General features: G+C 43.3%; 1 protein-coding gene across 1 annotated transcript in view; it reads right to left on the bottom strand.

Annotated features, from left to right (window-relative positions):
• Positions 1 to 27,250, bottom strand: part of BMPR2 (bone morphogenetic protein receptor type 2) — a 292,094-nt gene that overhangs the window by 119,497 nt on the left and 145,347 nt on the right. The window contains exons 2-3 of the mRNA XM_038749003.1: positions 16,556 to 16,732; positions 15,740 to 15,910 (exon numbers count right to left, since the gene is read on the bottom strand). Coding sequence (XP_038604931.1) covers positions 15,740 to 15,910; positions 16,556 to 16,732 — 348 coding nt within the window. The remainder of the gene's footprint in view (positions 1 to 15,739; positions 15,911 to 16,555; positions 16,733 to 27,250) is intronic.

Below are 27,250 nucleotides of genomic sequence, written 5' to 3'. Positions count from 1 at the left end.
CCCTCCTCCACCTCTCCATCCCCCCAGCCTTACCTCCTTCCCTTCCCCGCAGCACCTGTATATATGTACATACGTTTGTACATATTTATTACTCCATTCATTTATTTATTTTACTTTAACATATCTATTCTATTCATTTTATTTTGTTAATATGTTTGGTTTTGTTCTCCATCTCCCCCTTCTAGACTGTGAACCCACTGTTGGTTAGGGACCGTCTCTATATGTTGCCAACTTGTACTTCCGAAGCGCTTAGTGCAGTGCTCTGATCACAGTAAGTGCTCAATAAATACGATTGATTGACTGATTGATAGTACAGTGCTCTGCACACAGTAAGCGCTCAATAAATATGATTGAATGAATGAACTTGTATCTACCTCAGTGCTTAGAATAGTGCTTGGCATATAATAAGTGCTTAACAAGTACAATTATAACAACAACAACAACAATAATAATTGTTATTATTGTTGTTATGATAATAATAACACTGTAATAATAATAATAATAATAATAATGCCACTTTCAAGGGACCAGAGCAGGCCAATGGTAGGGGTGGGATTCAAATTTGGGTTTCCTACTACTCAGTCCTTCTCATAGGACTGAGACCTCCCTGCCTCCTTTCTTTCCCCCCTTCAGTCCATTCTTCATTTTTGCCGCCCAGATCTTTCCTAAAAAGCTATCCAAGCCACGTTTCCCCATTCTTCAAAAGAACCTACAGTGGTTTCCCATCACTTCTGCATCAAACAGAAACTCCTCACCGTCGGTTTTAAACCACTCGCTCACTCCGCCACACTGCCTCATCTCTCCTTCGGTTAAGAGGAGTATTTAAACAGAATCAATCATTTCACTGCTATTGAGAGGCAGGAAATCCTAGCCCTCTTTCACTATTTGGGACAAAAAAGCAGGGTAGAGTTCACTTTCCTGTTTCAACCCTTCCTTCGATTGAGCAAAGGAGCCACAGCCACAAACAAGACTGAAAAAACTCCTCCTCCTCCTCCATGTGCGGGAAAAGATGAGAAACACTGAGGAGAATTTTTTTTGGCAAGGCAAAGGGATTAGTGGAGGACACACCAAAAAGCAAAGGTCTGCGGGAACTTTCTATTCATCTCAGGTGGAGCTATTTTAGAACTAGGTTGGTTCTAAACGATTGCAAAATGTCTTTTCAAAACCTTCACACCAAAGGGAGTTAAAAATGGGTATCTTAAACCTGTCTATACTCAAGCCTGCCAGAAACTGATTTAACCGTCTGTTGAAGAGGCAGGTAAATTGCTCTTATAATTCAAAGTGAAGCTTGATTCTGAATGCTTTCGTGTATCATGCAGATATTGACTATTCAGCCTATCCAAATTTTCCAAATGAAAAAATACGGTGAAAAGATAGGAAACTGCATGTGCTGTGTGTTAGGGAGAACCAGAGAGAGAGGAGCAATTCTGGAACTGGAAGACCATGGAAGGGAAGGGTCACTCTGGAGGAAACCAATTATTTCCTAATCTTTATTCAATTTCCACTTTCTAAAGAAAGTGGATTTTGACCTTGCATAGAATTGAGGATGGGATTTCATAGTACAAATGTAAAATGCTCTTGGCTAATGAAATTAGTTATGTCCAAAAGCTTTGCTCTGACTTTGTGATTTTTTTTTTTGCTAGTCTGAATGGTACTAAAAAAACTGGTTCGTCAGTCAAAACCAATCACATTAATTGAGCCCCAACTGTGTGCTAAGCCCGTATTTAAGGGCTTGGGAGTGTCCCACAAAGTTGGAAGGCACAGTCCCTACTCTCAAGGAGTTTACAACCTAGTCTAGTCAGGAAGACCAACACTTAAGTTACAGCAGTGAGGAATAAGGGAGTCTATAAGACATGTATAAAAACTTCCCTAGTGCTTAGGTGGTGTGAAAGTTTTGAAGTAGCAGCTGGGGATGCTATAAAGGGGAGGAAGAACATATTCAAGTGCAGTGTGAATCGAGGAATTTGACTGTAAAGTACAGTTTTATCACTTGAAAAGATGAGTGACAGCATGAGCAGTTGAGATTAAGGCGGGGGAATTTATATAATTTACTAAATTATATTATCCTTGGTTATTCCCCTCCTCTATGTACTAATAGTACTAATATGATTGTAATATTTGATGTGTTTTTAATTTTTTTATTTTTTTAGACTAATATTTTTTAGACTGTGAGCCCACTGTTGGGTAGGGACTGTCTCTATATGTTGCCAATTTGTACTTCCCAAGCGCTTAGTACAGTGCTCTGCACATAGTAAGCGCTCAATAAATACGATTGATGATGATGATGATGATAAGTGCTCACTGGGTCCCAAGGATTGTGCCTGGGATAGATAAATAACAATCTCATTGAAAAGTCTCTGTCCCACAGCGGGGCTCAGAGACTAAGGAGAGGGAGGACTGGGATTTTAAGCCCCACTATACATTCATTCAGCCGTATTTATTGAGCGCTTACTGTGTGCAAAGCACTGGACTAAGCGCTTGGGAAGTACAAGTTGGCAACATATAGAGACGGTCCCTACCCAACAACGGGCTCACAGTCTAGAAGGGGGAAACAGACAACATAACAAAACACGTGGACAGGTGTCACATCGTCAGAACAAGTAGAATTAAAGCTAAATGCACATCATTAACAAAATCAATAGAATAGTAAATATGTACAAATAAAATAGAGTAATAAATCTGTACAAACATATATACAGGTGCTGTGGGGAGGGGAAGGAGGTAGGGTGGGGGGGATGGGGAGGAGGAGAGGAAAAAGGGGGTTCAGTCTGGGAAGGTCTCTTGGAGGAGGTGAGCTCTCAGATGAGGAAACTGTGACACAGAGAAGTCAATAATAATAATAATGGCATTTATTAAGCGCTTACTATGTGCAAAGCACTGTTCTAAGCATTGGGGAGGTAACAAGATGATCAGGTTGTCCCACAGCGGGCTCACAGTCTTCATCCCTATTTTACAGATGAGGTAACTGAGGCACAGAGAAGTGAAGTGACTTGCCCAAAGTCACAGCTGACAATTGGCGGAGCCGGGATTTGAACCCATGACCTCTGACTCCAAAGCCCAGGCTCTTTCCACTGAGTCATGCTGCTTCCCACTTGCCTAGGATCAGACAGCAGACAAATAGTAGAGCTGGGATTAGGACTCAGCTCTGCTGATTCCTAAATCCTGTGTTTTTTCCATTAGTCCATGCCGCTGGTTATGTAAAATATTTAGAATTTTGCCCTCCGTGCAATTTATCTGTCACTTTCCAATGTGCAATTTCCGACCTAGCTGTTAACCTATATGAATCATTTCATTAAACCAGAAATAAACAAAACCTCAGTAAGAACAAACACTGATTGTTATTTTTAAGTCAACTGTAACTTCAGAATAAAATTTTGCCCTCTTGGTGAGGTAGGGGTGAGATGCCCAACATTGCTTCTACAGACAAATCAAGAAATCAGTGGTATTTATTGTACACTTACTATGTGCAGAGCACTGTACTAAGCTCTTGGGAGAGTAAAATACAGCAGAATTAGCAGACACATTCCCTGCCCAAAATGAGCATACGATCCAGAAGACTCTACGAAGACTAATATTTCTAGACTTCACAGTGGCATCAATTAAAATCCAGCTTTTCAAAATGTCCCTGTATCAAAATGCTGCCTGATTTTCACAAATTTGACCTAAAAACCAGCTTAATGAATAATCCAAACACAAGTAAATAATTGCATCCTTTGATACTTATACAGTGACATTTAGCCAAGAATTCCCAAATTCATTATACAGAGGATAATAATAATAATGATGATAAAAATAATGGTGTTTGTTGAGTGTTATGTGCCAGGCACTGTGCTAAGCACTGGGGTAGATACAAGGTAATTGGGTTAGACACAGTCCCTGTCCCACACTGGGCTCACAGTCTTAATCCCCATTTTACAAATTCTCCCCCTTCTAGACTGCGAGCCCACTGTTGGGTAGGGACCGTCTCTATATGTTGCCAACTTGTACTTCCCAAGCGCTTAGTACAGTGCTCTGCACACAGTAAGCGCTCAATAAATACGATTGAATGAATGAATGAACAAATGAAGCAACTGAGGCATAGAGAAGTGAAGTGATTTGCCCAAGGTCACACAGCAGACAAGTGGCGGAGCCAGGATTAGAACCCAGGTCCCTTTGACTCCCAGACACATCTATTCACTAGGCCATGCTACGGTTGGTAAGGCGTCACTTTTTTTGAGACTTTTAACTTAGCTTATCCATATTATTTTCATTTAGGATAATATGGAAAAAGATAATAATAATAATAATGGCATTTATTAAACACTTACTATGTGCAAAGCAATGTTCTAAGCGCTGCGGAGGTTACAAGGTGATCAGGTTGTCCCACAGGGGGCTCACAGGCTTAATCCCCATTTACAGATGAGGGAACTGAGGCCCAGAGAAGTGAAGTGACTTGCCCAAAGTCACCCAGCTGACAACTGGTGGAGCCGGGATTTGAACCCTGGACCTCTGACTCCAAAGCCCGGGCTCTTTCCACGGAGCCACGCTGCTTCTCTACTACAACAAGATCTTAATACAACTAGTGGAATGCTGAACCATCCTGCCAGAATTCCTCAAAGCTGAAACGGATTACTTTTCTGGGGGAGAGCTATCCCTATGATCATCATCAATCGTATTTATTGAGCGCTTACTATGTGCAGAGCACTGTACTAAGCGCTTGGGAAGTACAAATTGGCAACGTATAGAGACAGTCCCTACCCAACAGTGGGCTCACAGTCTAAAAGACTGATGATGTTAGACTGTGAGCCTACTGTTGGGTAGGGACTGTCTCTATATGCTGCCAACTTGTACTTCCCAAGCGCTTAGTACAGTGCTCTGCACAAAGTAAGCGCTCAATAAATACGATTGATTGATTGATTGATTGATTGAAACACATTCCAGAAACTTGGCATAATTACGGTTTTCAGTGAGATGCCTCTCATCGCTACTAACAAAAGCACTCCCAATGAGGGTGGGGGCGAAGGGAGGATGGTGGCTGGGGGGAGCGTCAGGGAGACACAGGGGTTGGTGGGAGGGAAAGAAGGCAGAGACAAGGATGGACGGAGGGACAGAGCCATGACCAGGGAAATGGAGGGACAAAGGGCGACGCTTATCTTACCTGCTGTCATTGCTCCTCTCAGCGCTGGGCTCCCTGGTGCCACAGCTGAAAGCAGGGACTTTGGGAACTTTGGCAATTCCCCCCATCCCGCCCCCGGCCTGGCCTTGGCCGCTCTCCCGGGCCCAGTTCCGAAGGAGACTGTTCTCTGTCTCCCCCTTTTAGACTGTGAGCCCACTGTTGGGTAGGGACTGTCTCTATATGTTGCCAACTTGGACTTCCCAAGCGCTTAGTACAGTGCTCTGCACACAGTAAGCGCTCAATAAATAAGATTGAGTGATTGATTGATTGATTGAGATGGGCTACGGCAACGCTGGCCCGGCAGGCCGGCGGGAAGGAGAGGGGAGGCCGGTGATGGGATTTAGCCGCCTGTAATAATAATAATAATAATAGCATTTGTTAAGCGCTTACTATGTGCAAGCACTGTTCTAAGCGCTGGGCAGGTTACAAGGTGATCAGGTTGTCCCACGGGGGGGCTCACAATTTTAATCCCCGTTTTACAGATGAGGTAACTGAGGCACAGAGAAGTGAAGTGCCTTGCCCAAAGTCACACAGCTGACAGTTGGCAGAGCTGGGATGTGAACCCATGACCTCTGACTCCAAAGCCCAGGCTCCTTCCCCTGAGCCACAGCAGCTTCTCCAGAGCTTCTCCAGGAAGAGAGCGAGCTTGGCGGATGGGCAGAGGGATTGGGGGCATTCCAGGCCAGGGGGAGGACGTGGGCCGGGGGTCGACGGTGGGACGGGCGAGGACGAGGCCTAACGGTGAGCGGAGGAGCGGAGGGTGCGGGCTGGGCTGGAGAAGGACAGAAGGGAGGTGAGGTAGGAGGGGGTCAGGGGATGGATGGATGGACAGCCTGGAAGCCCAGGGTGAGGAGTTTCTGCCTGATGCGCAGATTGATTGGTAGCCACTGGAGATTTTTGAGGAGGGGAGTGATATGCCCAGAGTGTTTCTGGACAAAGATAATCCGGGCAGCAGCAGGAAGTATGGATTGAAGTGGAGAGAGACACGAGGATGGGAGATCAGAGAGAAGGCTGGTGCAGTAGTCCAGACGGGATAGGATGAGACCTTGAATGAGCAGGGTAGCGGTTTGGAAGCAGTGTGGCTCAATGGAAAGAGCACGGGCTTGGGAGTCAGAGGTCATGGGTTCAAATCCCGGCTCCACCACTTGTCAGCTGTGTGACTTTGGGCAAGTCACTTAACTTTTCTAGACTGTGAGCCCACTGTTGGGTAGGGACTGTCTCTATATGTTGCCAACTTGTACTTCCCAAGCATTTAGTACAGTGCTCTGCACACAGTAAGCGCTCAATAAATACGATTGATTGATTGATTGATTCTCTGGGCCTCAGTGACCTCATCTGTCAAATGGGGATTAAGACTGTGAGCCCCCCGTGCGACAACCTGATTACCTTGTATTCTCCCCAGCGCTTAGAACAGTGCTTTGCACATAGTCAGCGCTTAACAAATGCCATCATTATTATTATTATTCGATACCTGTCCTGCAAATTGGGATTGCAGAGTCTTTGATTTTCTCAGTTTCTCTTTTGATAACAGCACTGCATAGCCTTACTATCTTGGGCCACTAACTAGGAGGGGTGAAACCTGAAGTTGAGCATTCATAAATTCCCCCCCAAATACTCCTCCAAATTAGGGCTCATTAAATCCAACTTAATCAGGTGGCTGCTTAATACAATAGTTCCTTTGTCTTCCCTCCCTCTCATCATGAGATTTGCACTGCAGTTCATTCATGTGAATCAAGATTTCCGCTGTAATTCTGAGAACTCAAGGAGCCCTGATAAATAGCCTTCCCTTCCCCACTGCACCTGTATATATGTATATATGTTTGTACATATTTGTTACTCTATTTATTTATTTATTCATTTATTTTACTTGTACATATCTATTCTATTTATTTTATTTTGTTAGTATGTTTGGTTTTGTTCTCTGTCTCCCCCTTTTAGACTGTGAGCCCACTGCTGGGTAGGGACTGTCTCTAGATGTTGCCACCTTGTACTTCCCAAGCACTTAGTACAGTGCTCTGCACACAATAAGCGCTCAATAAATACGATTGATGTTGATGATGATGATGGCCCCCTCCCTCCACTTTCCCAGAGTTGTTGGCTCCGGGGAAATCCTGACAGAGACCCTCTCTCCCATCCATCCCATCTGCCACCTTTAAAACAACAAAATCACCGAGTTTAGCCTCGCTCATCCGGGCAACTTTGGTTGGTTTTATAATTTCCAAAAATAATAATCATAAGCTCCCCCTGTCTACCACGTCACCTCGACTCTCTGCTTTGGCTCTTAATAATAATAATAATGATGGCATTTATTAAGCACTTACTATGTGCAAAGCACTGTTCTAAGCACTGGGGAGGTTACAAGGTGATCAGGTTGTCCCACAGGGGGCTCGCAGTCTTCATCCCCATTTTACAGATGAGGGAACTGAGGCACAGAGAAGTGAATTGACTTGCCCAAAGTCACACAGCTGACAATTGGCGGAGCCGGAATTTGAACCCATGACCTCTGACTCCAAAGCCCGGGCTCTTTCCACTGAGCCACGCTGCTTCTCTTCCCCCACTACACAGCACTTATGTATATATGTCTAATAGCTAAAATTCTATTTATTTATATTGATGCCTGTTGCTTGTTTTGATCCCTGTCTCCCCCATTCTAGACTGTAAGCCTGGTGTGGGCAGGGATTGTCTCTCTTTATTGCTGAATTGTATTTTCCAAGTGCTTAGTACTGTGCTCTGCACACAGTAAGCACTCAATAAATACGATTGAATGAATGAATATAATAATAATAATGATGATGATGGTATTTGTTAAGTGCTTACTATATGCGAGCACTGTTCTAAGCTGATGGGGGGCTACAAGGCAATCAGGTTGTCCCACATGGGGCTCATAGTCTTAATCCCCATTTTAATCTACCAATCAATCGTATTTATTGAGCGCTTACTGTGTGCAGAGCACTGTACTAAGCGCTTGGGAAGTCCAAGTTGGCAACATCTAGAGACGGTCCCTACCCAACAGCGGGCTCACAGTCTAGAAAGGGGAGACAGAGAACAAAACAAAACATATTAACAAAATAAAATAAATAGAATAGATACGTACAAGTAAAATAAACAAATAAACAAATACAGTAATAGAGTAAATAGAGTAATTGTTCCGCATTGTCCCTCACAAATCCCTAAAATTAAAATTATTTTGATTACAGATTACAGATTACAGATGAGGGAACTGAGGCACAGAGAATAATAATAATAATAATGTTGGTATTTGTTAAGCGCTACGTGCAAAGCACTGTTCTAAGTGCTGGGGGAGATACAAGGTAATCAGGTTGTCCCATGAGGGGCTCACAGTCTTCATCCCCATTTTCCAGATGAGGGAACTGAGGCCCAGAGAAGCTAAGTGACTTGCCCAAAGTCACACAGCTGACAAGTGGCGGAGCCAGAATTAGAACCCGAGATCCCTGAATCCCAAGCCTTTCCACTGGGCCACATTGCTTCTCTGCGTATTCTCTGTATATGCTAGTCATTCCATCCCCCCGCCTTACCTCCTGCCCTTCCCCACAGCACCTGTATATATGTATATATGTTTGTACATATTTATTACTCTATTTATTTATTTATTTTACTTGTACATATCTATTCTATTTATTTTATTTTGTTAGTATGTTTGGTTTTGTTCTCTGTCTCCCCCTTTTAGACTGTGAGCCCACTGTTGGGTAGGGACCGTCTCTATATGTTGCCAACTTGGACTTCCCAAGCGTTTAGTACAGTGCTCTGCACACAGTAAGCGCTCAATAAATATGACTGATTGATTGATTGATAATTAGACTGTTGGGGCCACTATTCACGGCTGGAGGTGTTGGTTTATCCCAAGGCACCCAGCTGCCAGATTGATCCACAGCTCTATAAATCAATCAATCAATCATATTTGTTGAGCACTTACTGTGTGCAGAGCACTGTACTAAGCGCTTGGGAAGTACAAGCTGGCAACATATAAATGAAAGGAGGTCTCACTCAGTGGTTTAATCACTAAAGTCTAACCTTTAAAACACCTTCCCTCCTGGCGTGGCCATCTGAATCAGCTGTTCTGCCCCGATGTGGAGACAGAGAAGCAGCGTGGCCTAATGGAAAGAGCACACGCCTACTAGTCAGCAGACCTGGGTTCTAATCCTGACTCTCCCACTTGCCATGTGACCTTGGACAAATCATAACTCCCCCTTCTAGACTGTGAGCCCATTGTTGGGTAGGGACCGTCTCTATATGTTGCCAACTTGGACTTCCCAAGCGCTTAGTACAGTGCTCTGCACACAGTAAGCGCTCAATAAATACGATTGATTGACTGATTGATATCACTTCTCTGTGCCTCATTTGTAAAATGATGATTAAATACCTATTCTCCTTCTTTCTTAATCTGTGAGTCCCATATGGGACAGGGACTGGATCTAACCAAGGGCTACACTGAGCAGCGTGGCTCAGTGGAAAGAGCCCAGGCTTTGAAGTCAGAGGTCATGGGTTCAAATCCTAGCTCCACCAATTGTTAGCTGTGTGACTTTGGGCAAGTCACTTGACTTCTCTGTGCCTCAGTTACCTCACCTGCAAAATGGGGATTAAGACTGTGAGCCCCGTGGGACAACCTGATTGCCTTGTAACCTCCCCAGCACTTAGAACAGTGCTTTGCACATAGTAAGCACTTAATAAATGCCATCATTATTAATAATGATTAATAATAATTATTATAATTATATCATATATAACAATGTAATTATATAATTATATTATTAATTAATATAATATTATTATTATTAATACTGATAGTACTTATTAACTGCTTACTATGTGCCAGCACTGTACTAAGCACTGGGGTAGATACAAGCAAATCGGGTTGGACACAGTCCCTGTCCCATGTGGGGCTCACACTCCCAATCTCCATTTTACAGATGAGGTAACTGAGGCACGGAGGAGTGAAGTGACTTGCCCAAGGTCACGCAGCCGACACAGGGTGGAGCCGGGATTAGAACCCATGACCTTCCGACTGACGGGCCCGTGCTCCATCCACTACTCCTCAAGGGTAAGAAGTCTACAGCAAACGGGCAGGGACAGGCTTGTTGGGTATATCTAGATGCCCAGTCTGAGAACTTGGGCTGACCTTCGCATGGGGATATTTCAGGTCCCCACTCCCAGCCCCACAGCATTTATGTGCATATCTCAGCGCTTAGAACAGTGCTTTGCACATAGTAAGCGCTTAATAAATACCATCATCATCATTATTATTATTATTTATTATTATCTGTCTCCCCCTCTAGACTGTAAGAACGATGAGGACGGGGGATGTGCCTTTTTATTGTTATAGTGTACTCTCCCAAGCGCTTAATACAGTGCTCTGGCACACAGTAAGTGCTCCATAAATACGACTGAATGAATGAGTGAAGATCTTGACAAAACCCCGTGCTCACTCACCCATCTTCATTTCCAGAGCCACATTTGTCCAGAAAGGCTAAAACTGGGCCAGATCCAGGTCAGGGGGCCTATCTTGTCAATTACTACTGTGGATCACAGGGAATCAGGTTATCACATAGATTTCTGAAAGGCACATTATGTCAAATCAATCTCGTCTCCCATATTACAGTGACTGCCCTTGTAGCAGGGGAGACAGTAACAGATGTCCTGACTATTCCATTCAGGAAAGCTTTTGATTCTTTCCCAGGGGACATGCTTCATTCACAAGCCAAGAAACTGGGATTTAGAGTGTCAGGCCGGAGGGCCAAATTTCGGTTTAGGAAAATTCTGGTAAACTGGCTCGGGCTTACTTGTCTTACTTGTACGTATCTATTCTATTTATTTTATTTTGTTAGCCTGTTTGGTTTTGTTCTCTGTCTCCCCCTTCTAGACTGTGAGCCCGCTGTTGGGTAGGGACTGTCTCTCTGTATTGCCAACTTGTACTTCCCAAGTGCTTAGTACAGTGCTCTGCACACAGTAAGCGCTCAATAAATATGATTGATTGATTGATTGATTGGGCTGAAAAGCAGAAAAGGAAGAGATGGGTAGAAAAAAGCACCCCCCGCCACCCCGAATTGCCTAAGAAATCTAATTGAATATTCCTTTGGAATTCTCAGCTAATCTACGGGAAACATCAGGCTGCCCTGACTTCTACTTTTCTCCATCACCCCTCTTTATTCTTCTCTTTTCAGGTCACTCGGGCTGTATTTTAGAAATACATCCCAATCTGTCTGGATGGGAGTCTAATACAGTCCGAATACTGCCTACAGACTAGTTGTTTGACTTCTCTGGTCCAGATTCTCCATCACCATGAAGCTTTCCCTTCTCATCGTTTCTCTAAATCTGGTAGCGGATGATGGTTTTCCCCTGGCAGCCGCCGAGGCCGAATGAGAAGGGGTCCCAGCTGCTCTATCAATCAATCAATCAATTGTATTTATTGAGCGCTTACTGTGTGCAGAGCACTGTACTAAGCGCTTGGGAAGTCCAAGTTGGCAACATATAGAGACAGTCCCTACCCAACAGTGGGATCACAGTCTAGAAGGGGGAGACCGAGAACAAAACCAAACATACTAACAAAATAAAATAAATAGAATAGATATGTAAATGTATGTAATAGACATGTAATAGAGTAAACAGGCATCAATAGCATCAATATAAAAAGAATCAGAGATACTTATAGACACAGCAGAAGTAAAACAGGCACTAATCTAAATAAATAGAATTATATATATGGACATATATACACAGGTGCTGTGGGGCGGGGAGGGGGGTAGAGCAAAGGGAGCGAGTTGGGGCGAGGGGGGGGGAGAAGGGGGAGCTTTGTTTGGGAAGATAATAATAATAATAATAATGGCATTTATTAAGCGCTTACTATGTGCAAAGCACTGTTCTAAGCGCTGGGGAGGTTACAAGGTGATCAGGCTGTCCCACGTGGGGCTCACAGTCAATCCGCAATTTACAGATGAGGTAACTGAGGCACAGAGAAGTTAATTAATTAATTAATAATGGCATTTATTAAGCGCTTACTATGTGCAAAGCACTGTTCTAAGCGCTGGGGAGGTTACAAGGTGATCAGGTTGTCCCACGGGGGGCTCACAGTCTTAATCTCCATTTTACAGATGAGGTCACTGAGGCCCAGAGAAGTGAAGTGACTTGCCCAGAGTCACACAGCTGACAACTGGTGGAGCCGGGATTCGAACCCATGACCTCTGACTCTGAAGCCCGGGCTCTTTTCCATTGAGCCAAGTTAAGTGACTTGCCCAAAGTGACTAGTTTGCTCTAGTTTCCCTCTCCCTCGACCCCTCTCGCGTGAGCCCGGACCCCCCGACACATCCAATCCCCTGTTCACCTCGCTCCGTTGGGACTCGCCCCGGGAATGAGAGACACGTGGGAGCAGAAATCTGGCAGAAGCGCCACAACTCCCCACTTTGGGAAGCAGCATGGCCTGGTGGATAGAGCACGGACCCGTGAGTGAGAAGGACCGGGGTTCTCATCCCAGCTCCGCCACTTCTCTGCTGTGTAATCTGAGGCCAATCGCTTCACTTCTCTGGGCCTCAGTTCCCTCACCTGTAAAATGGGATTAAGACTGTAAAACAGGGCTGTGAGCCCTATTGTGGGATAGGGACTGCATTTTGTATCTACCCCAGTGCCTAGAACAGGGCTTGACACACAGTAAGTGCTTAACAAATATCATTATTATTATTAATGCTATGTAGCCCTGAGCCTCTTCCTCAGCACCAGGATCCTGGAGCTGCTCCCAACCTCTCACCCTCCCTGCAGGAATCCTTCAATTGTATTTCTTGAGCGCTTACTGTGTGCAGAGCACTGTACTAAGCGCTTGGAAAGTACAATTCAGCAACAGAGACAATCCCCACCCAACAATGGGCTCACAGCCTAGAAGATAAAGACTCCACTCTCTCCACTAGGCCATGCTGCATTTTTAATTAAGGACAAAAAATTATGCTTAAACTGGAAAGACTCCTCGCTTTATTTTGAAATGCATAAGTACAAAGAACAGATGGAAATACATACTGCCCAAGTTATTTGCTTTTTTTTTTAGATCCTGGATAGAAAAAAAAGACCTTCAATTTACTTTCCTCTTGTTTTTAATAATACAAATGACTTCCAGACTAATACACTACGAGCTCAGATTCTGAATTTATGTAAATTTAAACATGCTGATTATAAAGCTTTAGAAATAAGGCTTAATATGAAACGGCAGCTCTATTAAGGGCCACATGGGTCTCGGTCTAAGTGTGGGGGGGATACGGGTATTTCACCCCCATTTTACAGTTGAGGACACCGAGGCACAGAGAAGTTAAGTCACTTGTCCAAGGTCACACAGCAAGCAACTGACTCCCGGGCCTGTGCTCTTCTCACAAAGTCATGCTGCTTCTCTGTTCGGAAAGGTAAATGGGACCTTAGAAGCAGGGATCGCATCTACCAACTCTGTCATATTGAGCTCTCTCAGGGGTTTAGTACAGTGCTCTGTACACAAATGCTCAGTAAGTACCACTGATTTGCAGCCCTGCAGCTCGGAAGGCCCTCAGATTGAGGTAAGGCCTCATCTCAGCGCTTAGAACAGTGCTTTGCACATAGTAAGCGCTTAATAAATTCCATTATTATTATTATCCCACAGTTGTACCACATAGGCAGTCATAAGGGCTATGCACGCTTGCCTCCTTGATTGGATTTTCTACTTCTGCGTCTGTTATTAAATCCCCGGCCCGTGTGCCGCCTTATATCACAGAATTTTGTGGCAGCGTTTAATTTTGCATCCTCAGTGAACGCTATCGATCCTGATCTTGAAGGCAACAGCCAACCTTCGGCTTGGCTCGTCATGCTCGGCATCCCCTCTGAGGAAGGGGATTTGGACAGATTTCAGAAGGGGAAGGAAAACTGGGACACGAGGAGAATTTCTGGCGGAAACCGTGCCCCGGGAATGGGATTTGGGTTTTCCACTGCAACCCAAGGATGGAAATGTTCCGGGGGAGTAGTAATGATAGTGGTTATTAAGTGCTCACTGCGAGCCACATGCTGGGAGAGAATACAAAAGTGGGAATTAGACCCAATTCCTGGCTGGGTTCGGTGTCTAAGAGTCTAAATGCGGGTGAAGGGACTGGAGACAGACACATCAGGAGCGAAGAAACATTAACACACAACCCAAACAAATACTCAGAATGGGCTCAATGCTTCAGCGGGGATGGAGGAGTCCGAGAGGACACAAGAACAGCTTTTAGCCCCAGCCCGGCGGACACGAGGCGTGCTGGGAGCGGGGACCTTTGGCCATGGGAGGGAAGACAGCGGTTACCACGGTGTTTTTCTCGGATGGGATGGAGGAGTCTGGAAACATGTGGGAACAGCTTTTTTCCCCGGGCCAGTAAGCACGGAGGACGCCTGGAGCGGAGACCCTCCTTTATGGGAGGGAAGGCGGTGGTTACCATGGTGCTTTTTGCAATGGCGATTACAGTATGCGTTGTCCTCCTCTTCCTCGGGAAATAATATTACTAGCGTCTCGCTACCTGCTTAACAAAATGTTATCGCATTTCAGTGATTCTCTTCCTCCAGATGTTCATTAGATAGATGCTCATTAACTACTCGTTCAGTAACAAGCATAGTACGTGTTCTGCACTTTGGAAAGTTACCTCGTGGATGGAACTGAAGCGTTCTGCTTTTTAGCAGTCTCATTTTCACTTTTCTCCCAACTCCTACACATGCAACTTATTTTTCTTTTTGGCCAGACACTTCCAATTTGCTGCTTGAATATTTGACATTCTATTCAAAAACAAGCTATTCTTATTTAGGTTACTTAAAAAGCAGACACTCAACTGGTTATGCAAAGTGAATCATCCAATGTAAAGAAACACGTAAGACTGCCAAGACGAGGCACCTCAAGTAGCTGGACTCACAAGTCATAATTGGATTCTCCTCAACAAAAATGAAATTTAACCACGCCAGCAGAATCTTGCCAAACCTATCTGTGTGAAAACTGATGCTGCCTACACGCTGTCTGTGACAACAGTATTAACCATCACTCAAAGGGGTGTGAGACATTACATAAAACTCTTTTATTCATTCACTTTAAGAAAGAGAGAAACCCATTTCCTTCTCTAATATTTATCGATGAGGACCACTTGCTTGCCTGTCTTCCTGCGGACAAGTGCAGGAAGTCAGGAAAGGCCAGAAAGAGAAACTTAAGTACCAGAGAAAATAAAAGTGAGAAAAAAAAATAAATGGAAGAGTAGCATGGGAAATGGAAGAACAAATCGAAATTCTTCCTGTCTTGCCCTGGGTGGGTGGCCCATTCTGATTTTCACAGTTGCTACGAGTTTTAAATATTTAAACAAAAACGCATCAATAAAATATGAAACATTAAAAAATGATTTTGCTTCTGGCCTGAGAACACAAATGCAAAAAAAGGACTAGTGAGAAGTACATCAATCAATAGTATTTCCCAAGTGCACAGAGTAGGCGCTCGATAAAGACGATGGGTTGGTAGATGAACTTACAAGGAATATTTTGGTAGGCTCGAAAAGAATTGGTCTCTTCAGTAAAATTGGAATGATTTACCAATGACAGCCGAAGGCCTTGACTTACTTAGAGGTGTTGTGTCGGGGGGAGGAAAATTCTCGGTGAAGTTGACGTTACACAAATCCGTTCTACAGCAGCAAAAACGGTAGGTTCCATTCTGAATTGAGGGAGGGGTGGTTGTTACTACACATTCTTCGTAGTGACACTCTTGGGGGTCTCCAATGTGGGACCAGCAACCTACAAAGTAACATTCATAAAACAATCGGGAGAGGGTTTTAATTCCTTGTGGGGTTTTATATTCATTATTTTCCTAGAAGGGAGGTGAGTTCTTGTTCCATGCTGGTTAATTCAGCACCCAACACAACACCAAATAAACAAAAGCACTTCAAAGTCTTATTGAAGGCCCACCTCCTCCATGAGGCCTTCCCTGTCTAAGCCCCACTTTCCTCTTTTCCCACTCCCTTCTGAGTCTTCCTGACTTGCTCCCGTCATTCATTTATTTATTTTACTTGTACATTTCTATCCTATTTATTTTATTTTGTTGGTATGTTTGGTTCTATTCTCTGTCTCCCCCTTTTAGACTGTGAGCCCACTGTTGGGCAGGGACTGTCTCTATGTGTTGCCAATTTGTACTTCCCAAGCGCTTAGTACAGTGCTCTGCACATAGTAAGCGCTCAATAAATACGATTGATTGATTGATTGATTGATTCATCCCCCCTCTAGCCCCACAGCACTGATTTACAAATCTGTCATTTATTTATTTCTATTAATGTCCGTCTCCCCCTCTCTAAACCGTAAGCCCACTGTGGGCAGAGAATGTGTCTGCTTATTGTCGTATCCCCAAGAGTTCAGTATTGAACGGATGAAAGATGCAGCACTTGCCTTGTTTCACAAGGTTGATGTCCCCTTTCGATTTCTCCCAGAGTCCATAGCAGGTGTTGCCCTTTGAACACAAAATGGTGCCGTTTTCATGAGAGATTCGACTCTCACCAATCCCTGGGTCCTGCTGATAGGGGTCCTTGAACGCGCATAATCGCTCTTCGCTCTGGGAAGCCGAGCCTGAAAGAAAACAAAGGAAAATCAGTTTTCATCCTTTTACCAATATAACACATGCGCAAATCAAAGCTGGGAAAGAAAAATTTCACCCCACACCCACTTTGCCCCCTCCCCTCAACGGAGGAGATTACTGCACTTGTTCTGATGCCATCTGCCTAGTTTTTTCTACTGTGGGTTGTTAAATCATCCTTATGGTGGTCTGCAACTCTGCAACTTCAAAACTAAAGCTGGAAGTACGGGTGTATTTTGTGCCAAAGAGGATAGGCCAAAAAGGAAGTCCCCTTGGCCATAATCCGCGTAGTGGAGAACCTAATTTCCTAACCCAAGACATCTGACCGCTCTACGCTCCTTGTCTTCACCGGGTCTCCAATCCTAACCAACTGACCTATCAATAATAATAATAATAATAATGGTATTTGTTAAGCGCTTACTATGTGCAAAGCACTGTTCTAAGCACTGGGGGGATACAAGGTGATCAGGTTTTCCCTCGTGGGGCTCACACAATCTTAATCCCCATTTTACAGATGAGGCAACTGAGGCCAAGAGAAGTTAAGTTAGAGTTAAGTTAGAAGTTGAGTTAGAGAAGCAGCGTGGCTCAGTGGAAAGACCCCGGGCTTTGGAGTCAGAGGTCATGGGTTCGAATCCCGACTCCGCCACATGTCTGCTGTGTGATCTTGGGCACGTCACTTAACTTCTCTGGGCCTCAGTTCCCTCATCTGTAAAATGGGGATTAAGACTGTGAGCCCCACGTGGGACAACCTGATCACCCTGTATCCTCCCCAGCGCTTAGAACAGTGCTTTGCACATAGTAAGCGCTTAACAAATGCCAATTATTATTATTATTATTATTATTAAGTGACTTGCCCAGAGTCACACAGCTGACAAGTGGCAGGGCCGGGATTTGAACCCATGACCTCTGACTCCCAAGCCCGGGCTCTTTCCACTGAGCCACGCTGCTTCCCGTCAATACATCGATGGTATTTATTGAGCACTTTCTGTACGAAGAGCACTGTAGTGAGCGTTTGCGAGAGTACAATAAAAAGAGATGGTAGACACACTTCCTGCCCATGAGTTTAAAAGTCTAGAGGGGAAGACAGACATTAAAATAGATGATGGACGTAACTGCTGTGGGGTGATTATTAAGTGCTTAAAGGCTACAGACCCAGGCACGGGAAATAGGGAAAGCAGTATGCCCTAGTGGATAAAGGACACCTGGGTTCTAATCATACCATTTGCCCTCATCCCCCTCTCCATCCCCCCATCTTACCTCCTTCCCTTCCCCACAGCACCTGTATATATGTATATATGTTTGTACATATTTATTACTCTATTTATTTATTTATTTTACTTGTACATATCTATTCTATTTATTTTATTTTGTTAGTATGTTCGGTTTTGTCTCCCCCTTTTAGACTGTGAGCCCACTGTTGGGTAGGGACTGTCTCTATATGTTGCCAACCTGTACTTCCCAAGCGCTTAGTACAGTGCTCTGCACACAGTAAGCGCTCAATAAATACACTTGACTGACTGACTGAGTCACTTTGGACAAGACATTTAACTTAACTGTGCCTCAGTTTCCTCAACAGTAAAATGGGGATTCATTACCTGCTCCCCTCCTACCTGCCTGTGAGCCCCACGTGGGATGAGCCCCACGAGAAGCAGCGTGGCTCAGCAGAAAGAGCCTGGGCTTGGGAGTCAGAGGTCATGGGTTCTAATCCCAGCCCCGCCACTTGTCAGCTGTGTGAATTTGGGCAAGTCACTTAACTTCTCTGGGCCTCAGTTACCTCATCTGTAGAATGGGGATTAAGACTGCGAGCCCCACGTGGGACCACCTGATCACCTTGTAATAATAATAATAATAATGATGGCATTTATTAAGCGCTTACTATGTGCAAAGCACTGTTCTAAGCGCTGGGGAGCTTACAAGGTGATCAGATTGTCCCACAGGGGGCTCACAGTCTTAATCAAGAGCATGTATTTTTTTTAAAATGGCATTTGTTAAGCACTTATTTTGTGTCAGCTTTATTTATTGAGTGCTTACTGTGGGGCAGCGCACTGTTCTAAGCGCTTGGGAGAGAACAATACTAATAATAATAATAATAATACTGGCATTTATTAAGCACTTACTATGTGCAAAGCACTGTCCTAAGTGCTGGGGAGGTTACAAGGTGATCAGGTTGTCCCACGTGGGGCTCCCAGTCTTCATCCCCGTTTTACAGATGAGGTAACTGAGGCACAGAGAAGTTAAGTGACTTGCCTAAAGTCACACAGCTGACAAGTGGCAGAGCTGGGATTTGAACCGATGACCTCTGACTCCAAAGCCTGGGCTCTTTCCACTGAGCCACGCTGCTTGTATCCTCCCCGGCGCTTAGAACAGTGCTTTGCACATAGTAAGTGCTTAACAAATGCCACCATTATTTTTATTATTATTTTTATAAGGACTATGTCCTACCTGATTAACTTTATCTACATTTTAAAAAATAGAAAAATACAAAAAGAGTAAGGATGAGTTTACTTTTCTATTTTTTTAATGCTTACAAACCTTTCAAAGAGTGGGCAAAGATATGATGAAACTTTTAAATCATAAAATCTGTTACTAGCAACTTGAGCGCCAACTTGTACTTCCCAAGCGCTTAATACAGTGCTCTGCACACAGTAAGCGCTCAATAAATACGATTGAATGAATGAATGAATGAGTAAAATATTTAATGAGGTATACTATTAGCTATAATGAAGTTTCTGGATTTTGTTATCTGTACTAGCTCTGCTCCCATTCAACCATCTGTCTCCCCTGTTGGACTAGAAGCTCCTTGAGGAGAGGAATCCTACTTTGCTCTCCCAAATGCTAAGAACAGTGCTCTGCACACAGAAGGTGCTCGTGACTAATTGAGGACCTCAATATGCTCATAAACAGACCACACAAACATCCTATGCACCGCCACAGCAACTTATCTGGGGTTGCTAATGAGAATAATAATAATAACAATAATAATAATAATATTAAGCGCTTACTATGTGCAAAGCACTGTTCTAAGGACTGGGGAGGTTACAAGGTGATCAGATTGTCCCACGGGGGGCTCAAAGTCTTAATCCCCATTTTACAGATGAGGTAACTGGGGCACAGAGAAGTGAAGTGACTTGCCCAAAGTCACACAGCTGACAAGTGGCAGAGCCGGGATTTGAACCCATGACCTCTGACTCCAAAGTCCGTGCTCTTTCCCTTGAGCCACGCTAACATGCTATCAAACCAAAATACCTGCGAATGTAATAGTGTGGACAAGGACGGCTTTGCTAGGGAGCAGAGCAGAAGAGAATATTGGTTGCATAAACCAAGCCACACCACTAAGCCATTCATTCATTCATTCATTCACTCATTCATTCAATTGTATTTATTGAGCGCCTACTGTGTGCAGGGCACTGTACTAAGTGCTTATGATTAAGCGCTTACTCTGTGCCAGGCACTGTAGGAAGCACAGGGCTGGAGACAAGCAAATTGTGTTGGACGTTCCCTGTCCCACATAGGTCTCTCAGTTTTAATCCCCATTTTACAGATGAGGGAACTGAGGCCCAGAGAAGTGAAGTGACTTGCCCGAGGTCACATAGCAGACAAGCGGTGGAGCCGGGATTAATAAATGATATTATTATTACTGAGGAAAATAAACATCCCGATTTAAAGTGGAAGCTCCTTTTATTTTTAAGGTATTGTTGAGCACTTACTATATACTGTGTTCCAGTGTTCTGAATATATGTCTATATGTTTGTATGTATTTATTACTCTATTTATTTTATTTGTACATATTTATTCTACGTATTTTATTTTGCTAGTATGTTTTGTTTTGTTGTCTGTCTCCCCCTTCTAGACTGCGAGCCCACTGTTGGGTAGGGACCGTCTCTATATGCTGCCAACTTGTACTTCCCAAGCGCTTAGTACAGTGCTCTGCACACAGTAAGCGCTCAATAAATACGATTGAATGAATGGCCTTCTGATTCCCAAGCCGAGGCTCTATCCACTATGTCATGCTGCTTCTCCCTGAGTGGCATCAAAGCAATGGCCACCTCTGTCACTAGCATATTCACTGACACCCTCTCTTACTCCGTATGTAATATGTGTAGATATCGTCAAGTGAATATTCCATTTTTTATTCTGATTCTCCCACCTGATTTTAATGTCTATCTCCCCCTCTACATTGTAAGCTCGTAATAATAATATAATATTATTATATAATATCTTATATATTATATTATAATTATTGTATATTATATTAATATATAATAATATTATTGTGTTGTTTATTATTATGATTATTGTGGTATTTGTTCATTCTTTCATTCCATTGTATTTATTGAGCGCTTACTGTGTGCAGAGCACTGTAGTACCGCTTGGAAAGTACAATTCTGCAACATATAGAGACGGTCCCTACCCAACAACGGGCTCACAGTCTAGAAGAGGGAGACAGACAACCAACCAAAGCAAGTAGACAGGTGTCAATACCATCAAAATAAATAGAATTAATTGTTAAGCGCTTACTATGTGCCAAGCACTGTTCTAAGCACTGGGGTAGATACAAGGTAATCGGGGTGTCCCACATGGGGCTCACGGTCTTAATCCCCGTTTTTCAGAGGAGGTTACTTAAGCACAGTGATGTTAAACGGCTTGCCCAAGGTCACACAGCAGAAAAGTGGCGGAACCGGGATTAGAACCCAAGTCCTGTGACTCCCAAGCTGTGCTCTTTCTTTCGTCTCTATGTGTTGGCGACTTGTACTTCTGAAGCGCTTAGTACAGTGCTCTGCACACAGTAAGCGCTCAATAAATATGATTGATTGACTGATTTCCACTACCATGTCATGTCTACCAACTCTTATACTGTATTTCCCCAGTGATTAGTACAGTGCTTTGCACATAATAAGTGCCCGCATACAGTAAATGATGGAAGGGAATATTTACTCACTGTATTCATTCTTACTGAGCTCTTACTGTGCGCAGAGCATTCATTCATTCATTCATTCATATTTATTGAGCGCTTACTGTGCGCAGAGCACTGTACTAAGCGCTTGGGAAGTACAAGTTGGCGACATATAGCGATGGTCCCTACGCAACAATGGGCTCACAAACTAGAAGGGGGAGACAGACACAAAACAAAGCATGTGGACAGGTGTCAAGTCATCGGAATAAAGCATTCATTCATTCAATCGTATTTACTGAGCGCTTACTGTGTGCAGAGCACTGTACTAAGCGCTTGGGAAGTACAAGTTGGCGACATATAGCGATGGTCCCTACACAACAATGGGCTCACAGACTAGAAGGGGGAGACAGACACAAAACAAAACATGTGGACAGGTGTCAAGTCATCAGAATAAAGCATTCATTCATTCATTCAATAGTATTTATTGAGCGCTTACTGTCTGCACAGCACTGTACTAAGCACTTGGGAAGTACAAGTTGGCGACATATAGAGACAGTCCCTACGCAACAACGGGCTCACAGTCTAGAAGGGGGAGACACACACAAAACAAAACATGTGGACAGGTGTCAAGTCATCAGAATAAAGTATTCATTCATTCATTCAATCGTATTTATTGAGTGCTTACTGTGTGCACAGCACTGTACTAAGCGCTTGGGAAGTACTGTATTAAGTGCTTGGGAGAGGACAAAATAACAATAAACAGATGCAGTCCCTGCCCACAATGAGCTTACAGTCTCATGACTGTTCCATTTTCCTAGGCCCACTGTTGGGTAGGGACCGTCTCTATATGTTGCCAACTTGTACTTCCCAAGTGCTTAGTACAGTGCTCTGCACACAGTAAGCGCTCAACAAATACGATTGATTGATTGATTGATTGATTAAGCATTTAGTAGGGTACATAGCACTCTGAAGTCACTCAATAAATAATAATAATAATAATAATGGCATTTATTAAGCGCTTACTATGTGCAAAGCACTGTTCTGGCAGCCTTATATTTGACACATACAATAGCATGCCTCTCTCCCTCTCCCCCCAGTTGAAGTCTGACTTTATTATCACAGATTGACTCCTCAGGTCTGTGGATAATTTATATATTGGGTTTTGAGGATTTCCTTAGAAGAGAAGCTCAGGTCTGGAAGAAGTTTTGAATGATGATCCAGCTCCCTGCACGCAGGTGAATGGAGCAGAAAGAGCATGGGCCTCGGAGCCAGAGGATGTGGGTTCAAGTCCTGCCTCTGCCACATGTCTTCCTTCCTTCCTCTCCCCCTCGTCCCCCTCTCTATCCCCCCATCTTACCTCCTTCCCTTCCCCACAGCACCTGTATATATGTATATATGTTTGTACGGATTTATTACTCTATTTATTTATTTATTTAACTTGTACATATCTATTCTATTTATTTTATTTTGTTAGTATGTTTGGTTTTGTTCTCTGTCTCCCCCTTTTCGACTGTGAGCCCACTGTTGGGTAGGGACTGTCTCTATATGTTGCCAATTTGTACTTCCCAAGTGCTTAGTACAGTGCTCTGCACCTAGTAAGCGCTCAATAAATACGATTGATGATGATGAGGTCTGCGTGTGACCTTGGACAAGTCACTGCACTTCTCGGGGCCTCAGTTACCTCATCTGCAAAACGGGAATTGGGACTGTGAACTCCATGTGGGACAGGGACTCTGTACGGCCTCATTTGCTCGTATACTTGATTGATTGCTTGATCTGAGAAGCAGCGTGGCTCAGCGGAAAGAGCCCAGGCTTTGGTGTCAGAGGTCAGGGGTTCAAATCACAGCTCCGCCAACTGTCAGCTGTGTGACTTTGGGCAAGTCATTATTATTATTGTTGTTATTATTATTATTATTTATTTTAATTATTTATATGAATTATTTATAATATTATTATTATTATTATTATTATTATTATTTATTTTAGACTGTGAGCCCACTGTTTTTAGACTGTGAGCCCACTGTTGGGTAGGGACTGTCTCTATATGTTGCCAATTTGTACTTCCCAAGCGCTTAGTACAGTGCTCTGCACATAGTAAGCGCTCAATAAATACGATTGATGATGATGATTTATTGAGTGACTTCGGAGTGCTATGTACTCTACTAAATGCTTAGGAAAATAGAACAGTCATGAGACTCTAAGCTCACTGTGGGCAGGGAATGCATCTGTTTATTGTTATTTTGTCCTCTCCCAAGCACTTAATACAGTACTTCCCAAGCGCTTAGTACAGTGCTCTGCACACAGTAAGCGCTCAATAAATACGACTGACTGAATGAATCTTTATTCTGATGACTTGACACCTGTCCACATGTTTTGTTTTGTGTCTGTCTCCCCCTTCTAGTCTGTGAGCCCGTTGTTGCGTAGGGACCGTCTCTATATGTCACCAACTTGTACTTCCCAAGCGCTTAGTACAGTGCTCTGCACACAGTAAGCGCTCAATAAATATGATTGAATGAATGAATGAAGTCACTTAACTTCTCCGTGCCTCAGTTACCTCATCTGTAAAATGGGGATAAAGACTGTGAACCCCCCCGTGAGACAAACTCATCACCTTGTAACCTCCCCAGAGCTTAGAACAGTGCTGTGCACTCATTCATTCATTCATTCATTCAATCGTATTTATTGAGCGCTTACTGTGTGCAGAGCACTGTACTAAGCGCTTGGGAAGTACAAGTCTGCAACATATAGAGACGGTCCCTACCCAACAGCGGGCTCACAGTCTAGAAGGGGGAGACAGAGAACAAAACAACACATATTAACAAAATAAAATGAATAGAATATGTACAAATAAAATAGAGTAATAAATACATACAAACATATATACATATATACAGGTGCTATGGGGAGGGGAAGGACTTGTCCTTCCCAAGTGCTTAGTACAGTGCTCTGCACACAGTAAGCTCTCAAATACGTATTTATTGAGCGCTTACTGTGTGTAGAGCACTGTACTAAGCGCTTGGGAAGTACAAGTTGGCAACATATAAAGACGGTCCCTACCCAACAGTGGGCTCACAGTCTTTAGCTACCTCCTCTCCACAGAAGGATGACTCCCACATGAGTGCACATAGTAAGAGCTCAATAAATGCCATCATTATTATTATTATTAATATTATTATTATATGCCCCTGTCCTTGGCACATAGTAAGTACCTAAAAATGCCTTTTTTAAAAGAGAGCTATTAAGTCGTCATTTAGTTTTCCCTTCCCTGGATAAACAGCTCCACTTCCTCCTCCCTCTTCTCAAATGGTATTTACTGAGCACTATGTGTGGAGCACTATACTAAGCGCTTACCTCAAAGGAACCATGGTCCATTCCTCTGGCCACTTCAGGTTTCCTACTGAAAACTAGGGGAAGAATATCAGATCCCAAACTCTAAAAATAATATTCTGACCAATTCAGGGCCAAATAAAAGGATTATTTACTGGCTCATGCATATCCTACAAATAACCCTAACATCATGTTGATTTTTTAATACAGCGGCTCTATACTGATGACTCATCTTCAGCTTTCGGTCAACTATGATCTCAAGGTTTTGTTTGTTGTACTTGTGTTTAGCCATTTTTTCCGTAGCCTGTTATTATTTTGTCCCGATTTTTCTAATTTATCATGGTCGCATTTAATTTATTCCTCCACTCCAAGCAATAACTAACCTCCAATTTTGTGTTATCTGCAAACTCGGTGCATATTCTTGGGTCATTCATAATATATCATTACTGACTTGACTCACTAGTGGATAGAAAATAGGCTTCCAAGGGTAATTGTTAACATTACTCTGACTTCACAACTTAAAATGTTTTCAAAAAAATACTACCGTACTCAGGGGAAAACTCTTTTCTGACATTTTCCTTTCATTTCTTAGATTTCATTCCTTAGACTATGAGCCCTGCGTCAGGCAGGGCCTGTGTCCAGTCTGATTAACTTGTATTTATCCCAGGGCTCAGAATTGGGATTGACACCTAGTAAGCGCTTAAATTCCCTAATTATTATTTTAATAAATTTACAGGGAAACACTCAATACCTGCAGAGTTTAAAAAGTCAGGTTGGAGGTCAAGGAGACACTAAGAGGCCACAGGAAGTAAAATCCTGGACCTTCCTGCACGGTTAAGCGCTTACTATGTGCTAGGCACTGTACTAGGCACTGGGGTGGATACGAGCAAATCAGGTTGGGCACAGTCTCAGTCTCACATGGGGCTCAGTTTTAATCCCCATATTACAGATGACGTAACTGAGGCACAGAGAAGTGAAGTGGCTTACCCAAGGTCACAGAGCGGACAAGCGGCACAGCTGGGATTAGAATCCAGACCCATGCTCTAGTCACTTCAATCAATCAATCAATCATATTTATTGAGCGCTTACTATGTGCAGAGCACTGTACTAAGCGCTTGGGAAGTACAAATTGGCAACATACAGAGACAGTCCCTACCCAACATTGGGTTCACAGTCTCACTCACTTCACTTCACCATGATGCTTGCTTGCAGGCTAGAGAAATATTTTAATTCTTTAGGGGTTGCATTATAATAGTGATGTTCTTCTTTTCTCTTTTAAGTTTGGATATGAAGCTGAAGCTGGGTAATTAAAAAATTTGGTCACACGGAATCTTTTTTAATCTTAACATGGTTAGTAGTATTTACTGAGCGGCCAATGGGTGCAACCTATTAGGTGCTTGGGAGCTATAAAACAAGCAAGGAACACATTCCTTGCCCTTAGGGAGTTTACACTCTAATGGGGGGAACTGTACCAATAAAATCATTCCAGGCCCCAAATACAACACAATGACAGGGAAAGCCTATTCCAATCGATATGAACGTGGTGGTAATAATAATAACAATAACTGTGGCAATTGTTAAGTGCTTCCTATGTGCCAGGCACTGTACTGAGCGATAGGGTGGATACAAGCAGCGTGGCTCAATGGAAAGAGCAGGGGCTTGGGAGTCAGAGGTCATGGGTTCTAATTCCTGGCTCTGCCGCTGGTCAGCTGTGTGACTTTGGGAAAGTCACTTAATTTCTCTGTGTCTCAGTTACTTCATCTGTAAAATGGGGATTATGACTGCGAGCCCCATGTGGGGCAACCTGATCACCCTGCATCCTCCCCAGTACTTAGAATAGTGCTTTGCACATAGTAAGCACTTAACAAATCAATCAATCAATCAATCGTATTTATTGAGCACTTACTGTGTGCAGAGCACTGTACTAAGCGCTTGGGAAGTACAAGTTGGCAACATATAGAGACAGTCCCTACCCAACAGTGGGCTCACAGTCTAAAAGGGGGGGAGAAAGAGAACAAAACTAAACATACTAACAAAATAAAATAAATAGAATAGATATGTACAAGTAAAATAAATAAATAAATATGTACAATAATATTTATTGTAAGTAAGTAAGTGCTTGGGAGCTATAAAACAAGCAAGGAACACATTCCTTGCCCTTAGGGAGTTTACACTCTAATGGGGGAAACTGTACCAATACAATCATTCCAGGCCCCAAATACAACACAATGACAGAGAAAGCCTATTCCAAAAGATATGAATGTGGTAGTAATAATAATAATAACTGCGG

The sequence above is a fragment of the Tachyglossus aculeatus genome, chromosome 7 (genome assembly GCF_015852505.1).
Source record: "Tachyglossus aculeatus isolate mTacAcu1 chromosome 7, mTacAcu1.pri, whole genome shotgun sequence".
Taxonomy (NCBI): domain Eukaryota; kingdom Metazoa; phylum Chordata; class Mammalia; order Monotremata; family Tachyglossidae; genus Tachyglossus; species Tachyglossus aculeatus.
The sequence above is the reverse complement of the archived record's forward strand: the minus strand, read 5'-3'. Positions and strand labels throughout refer to the sequence as shown.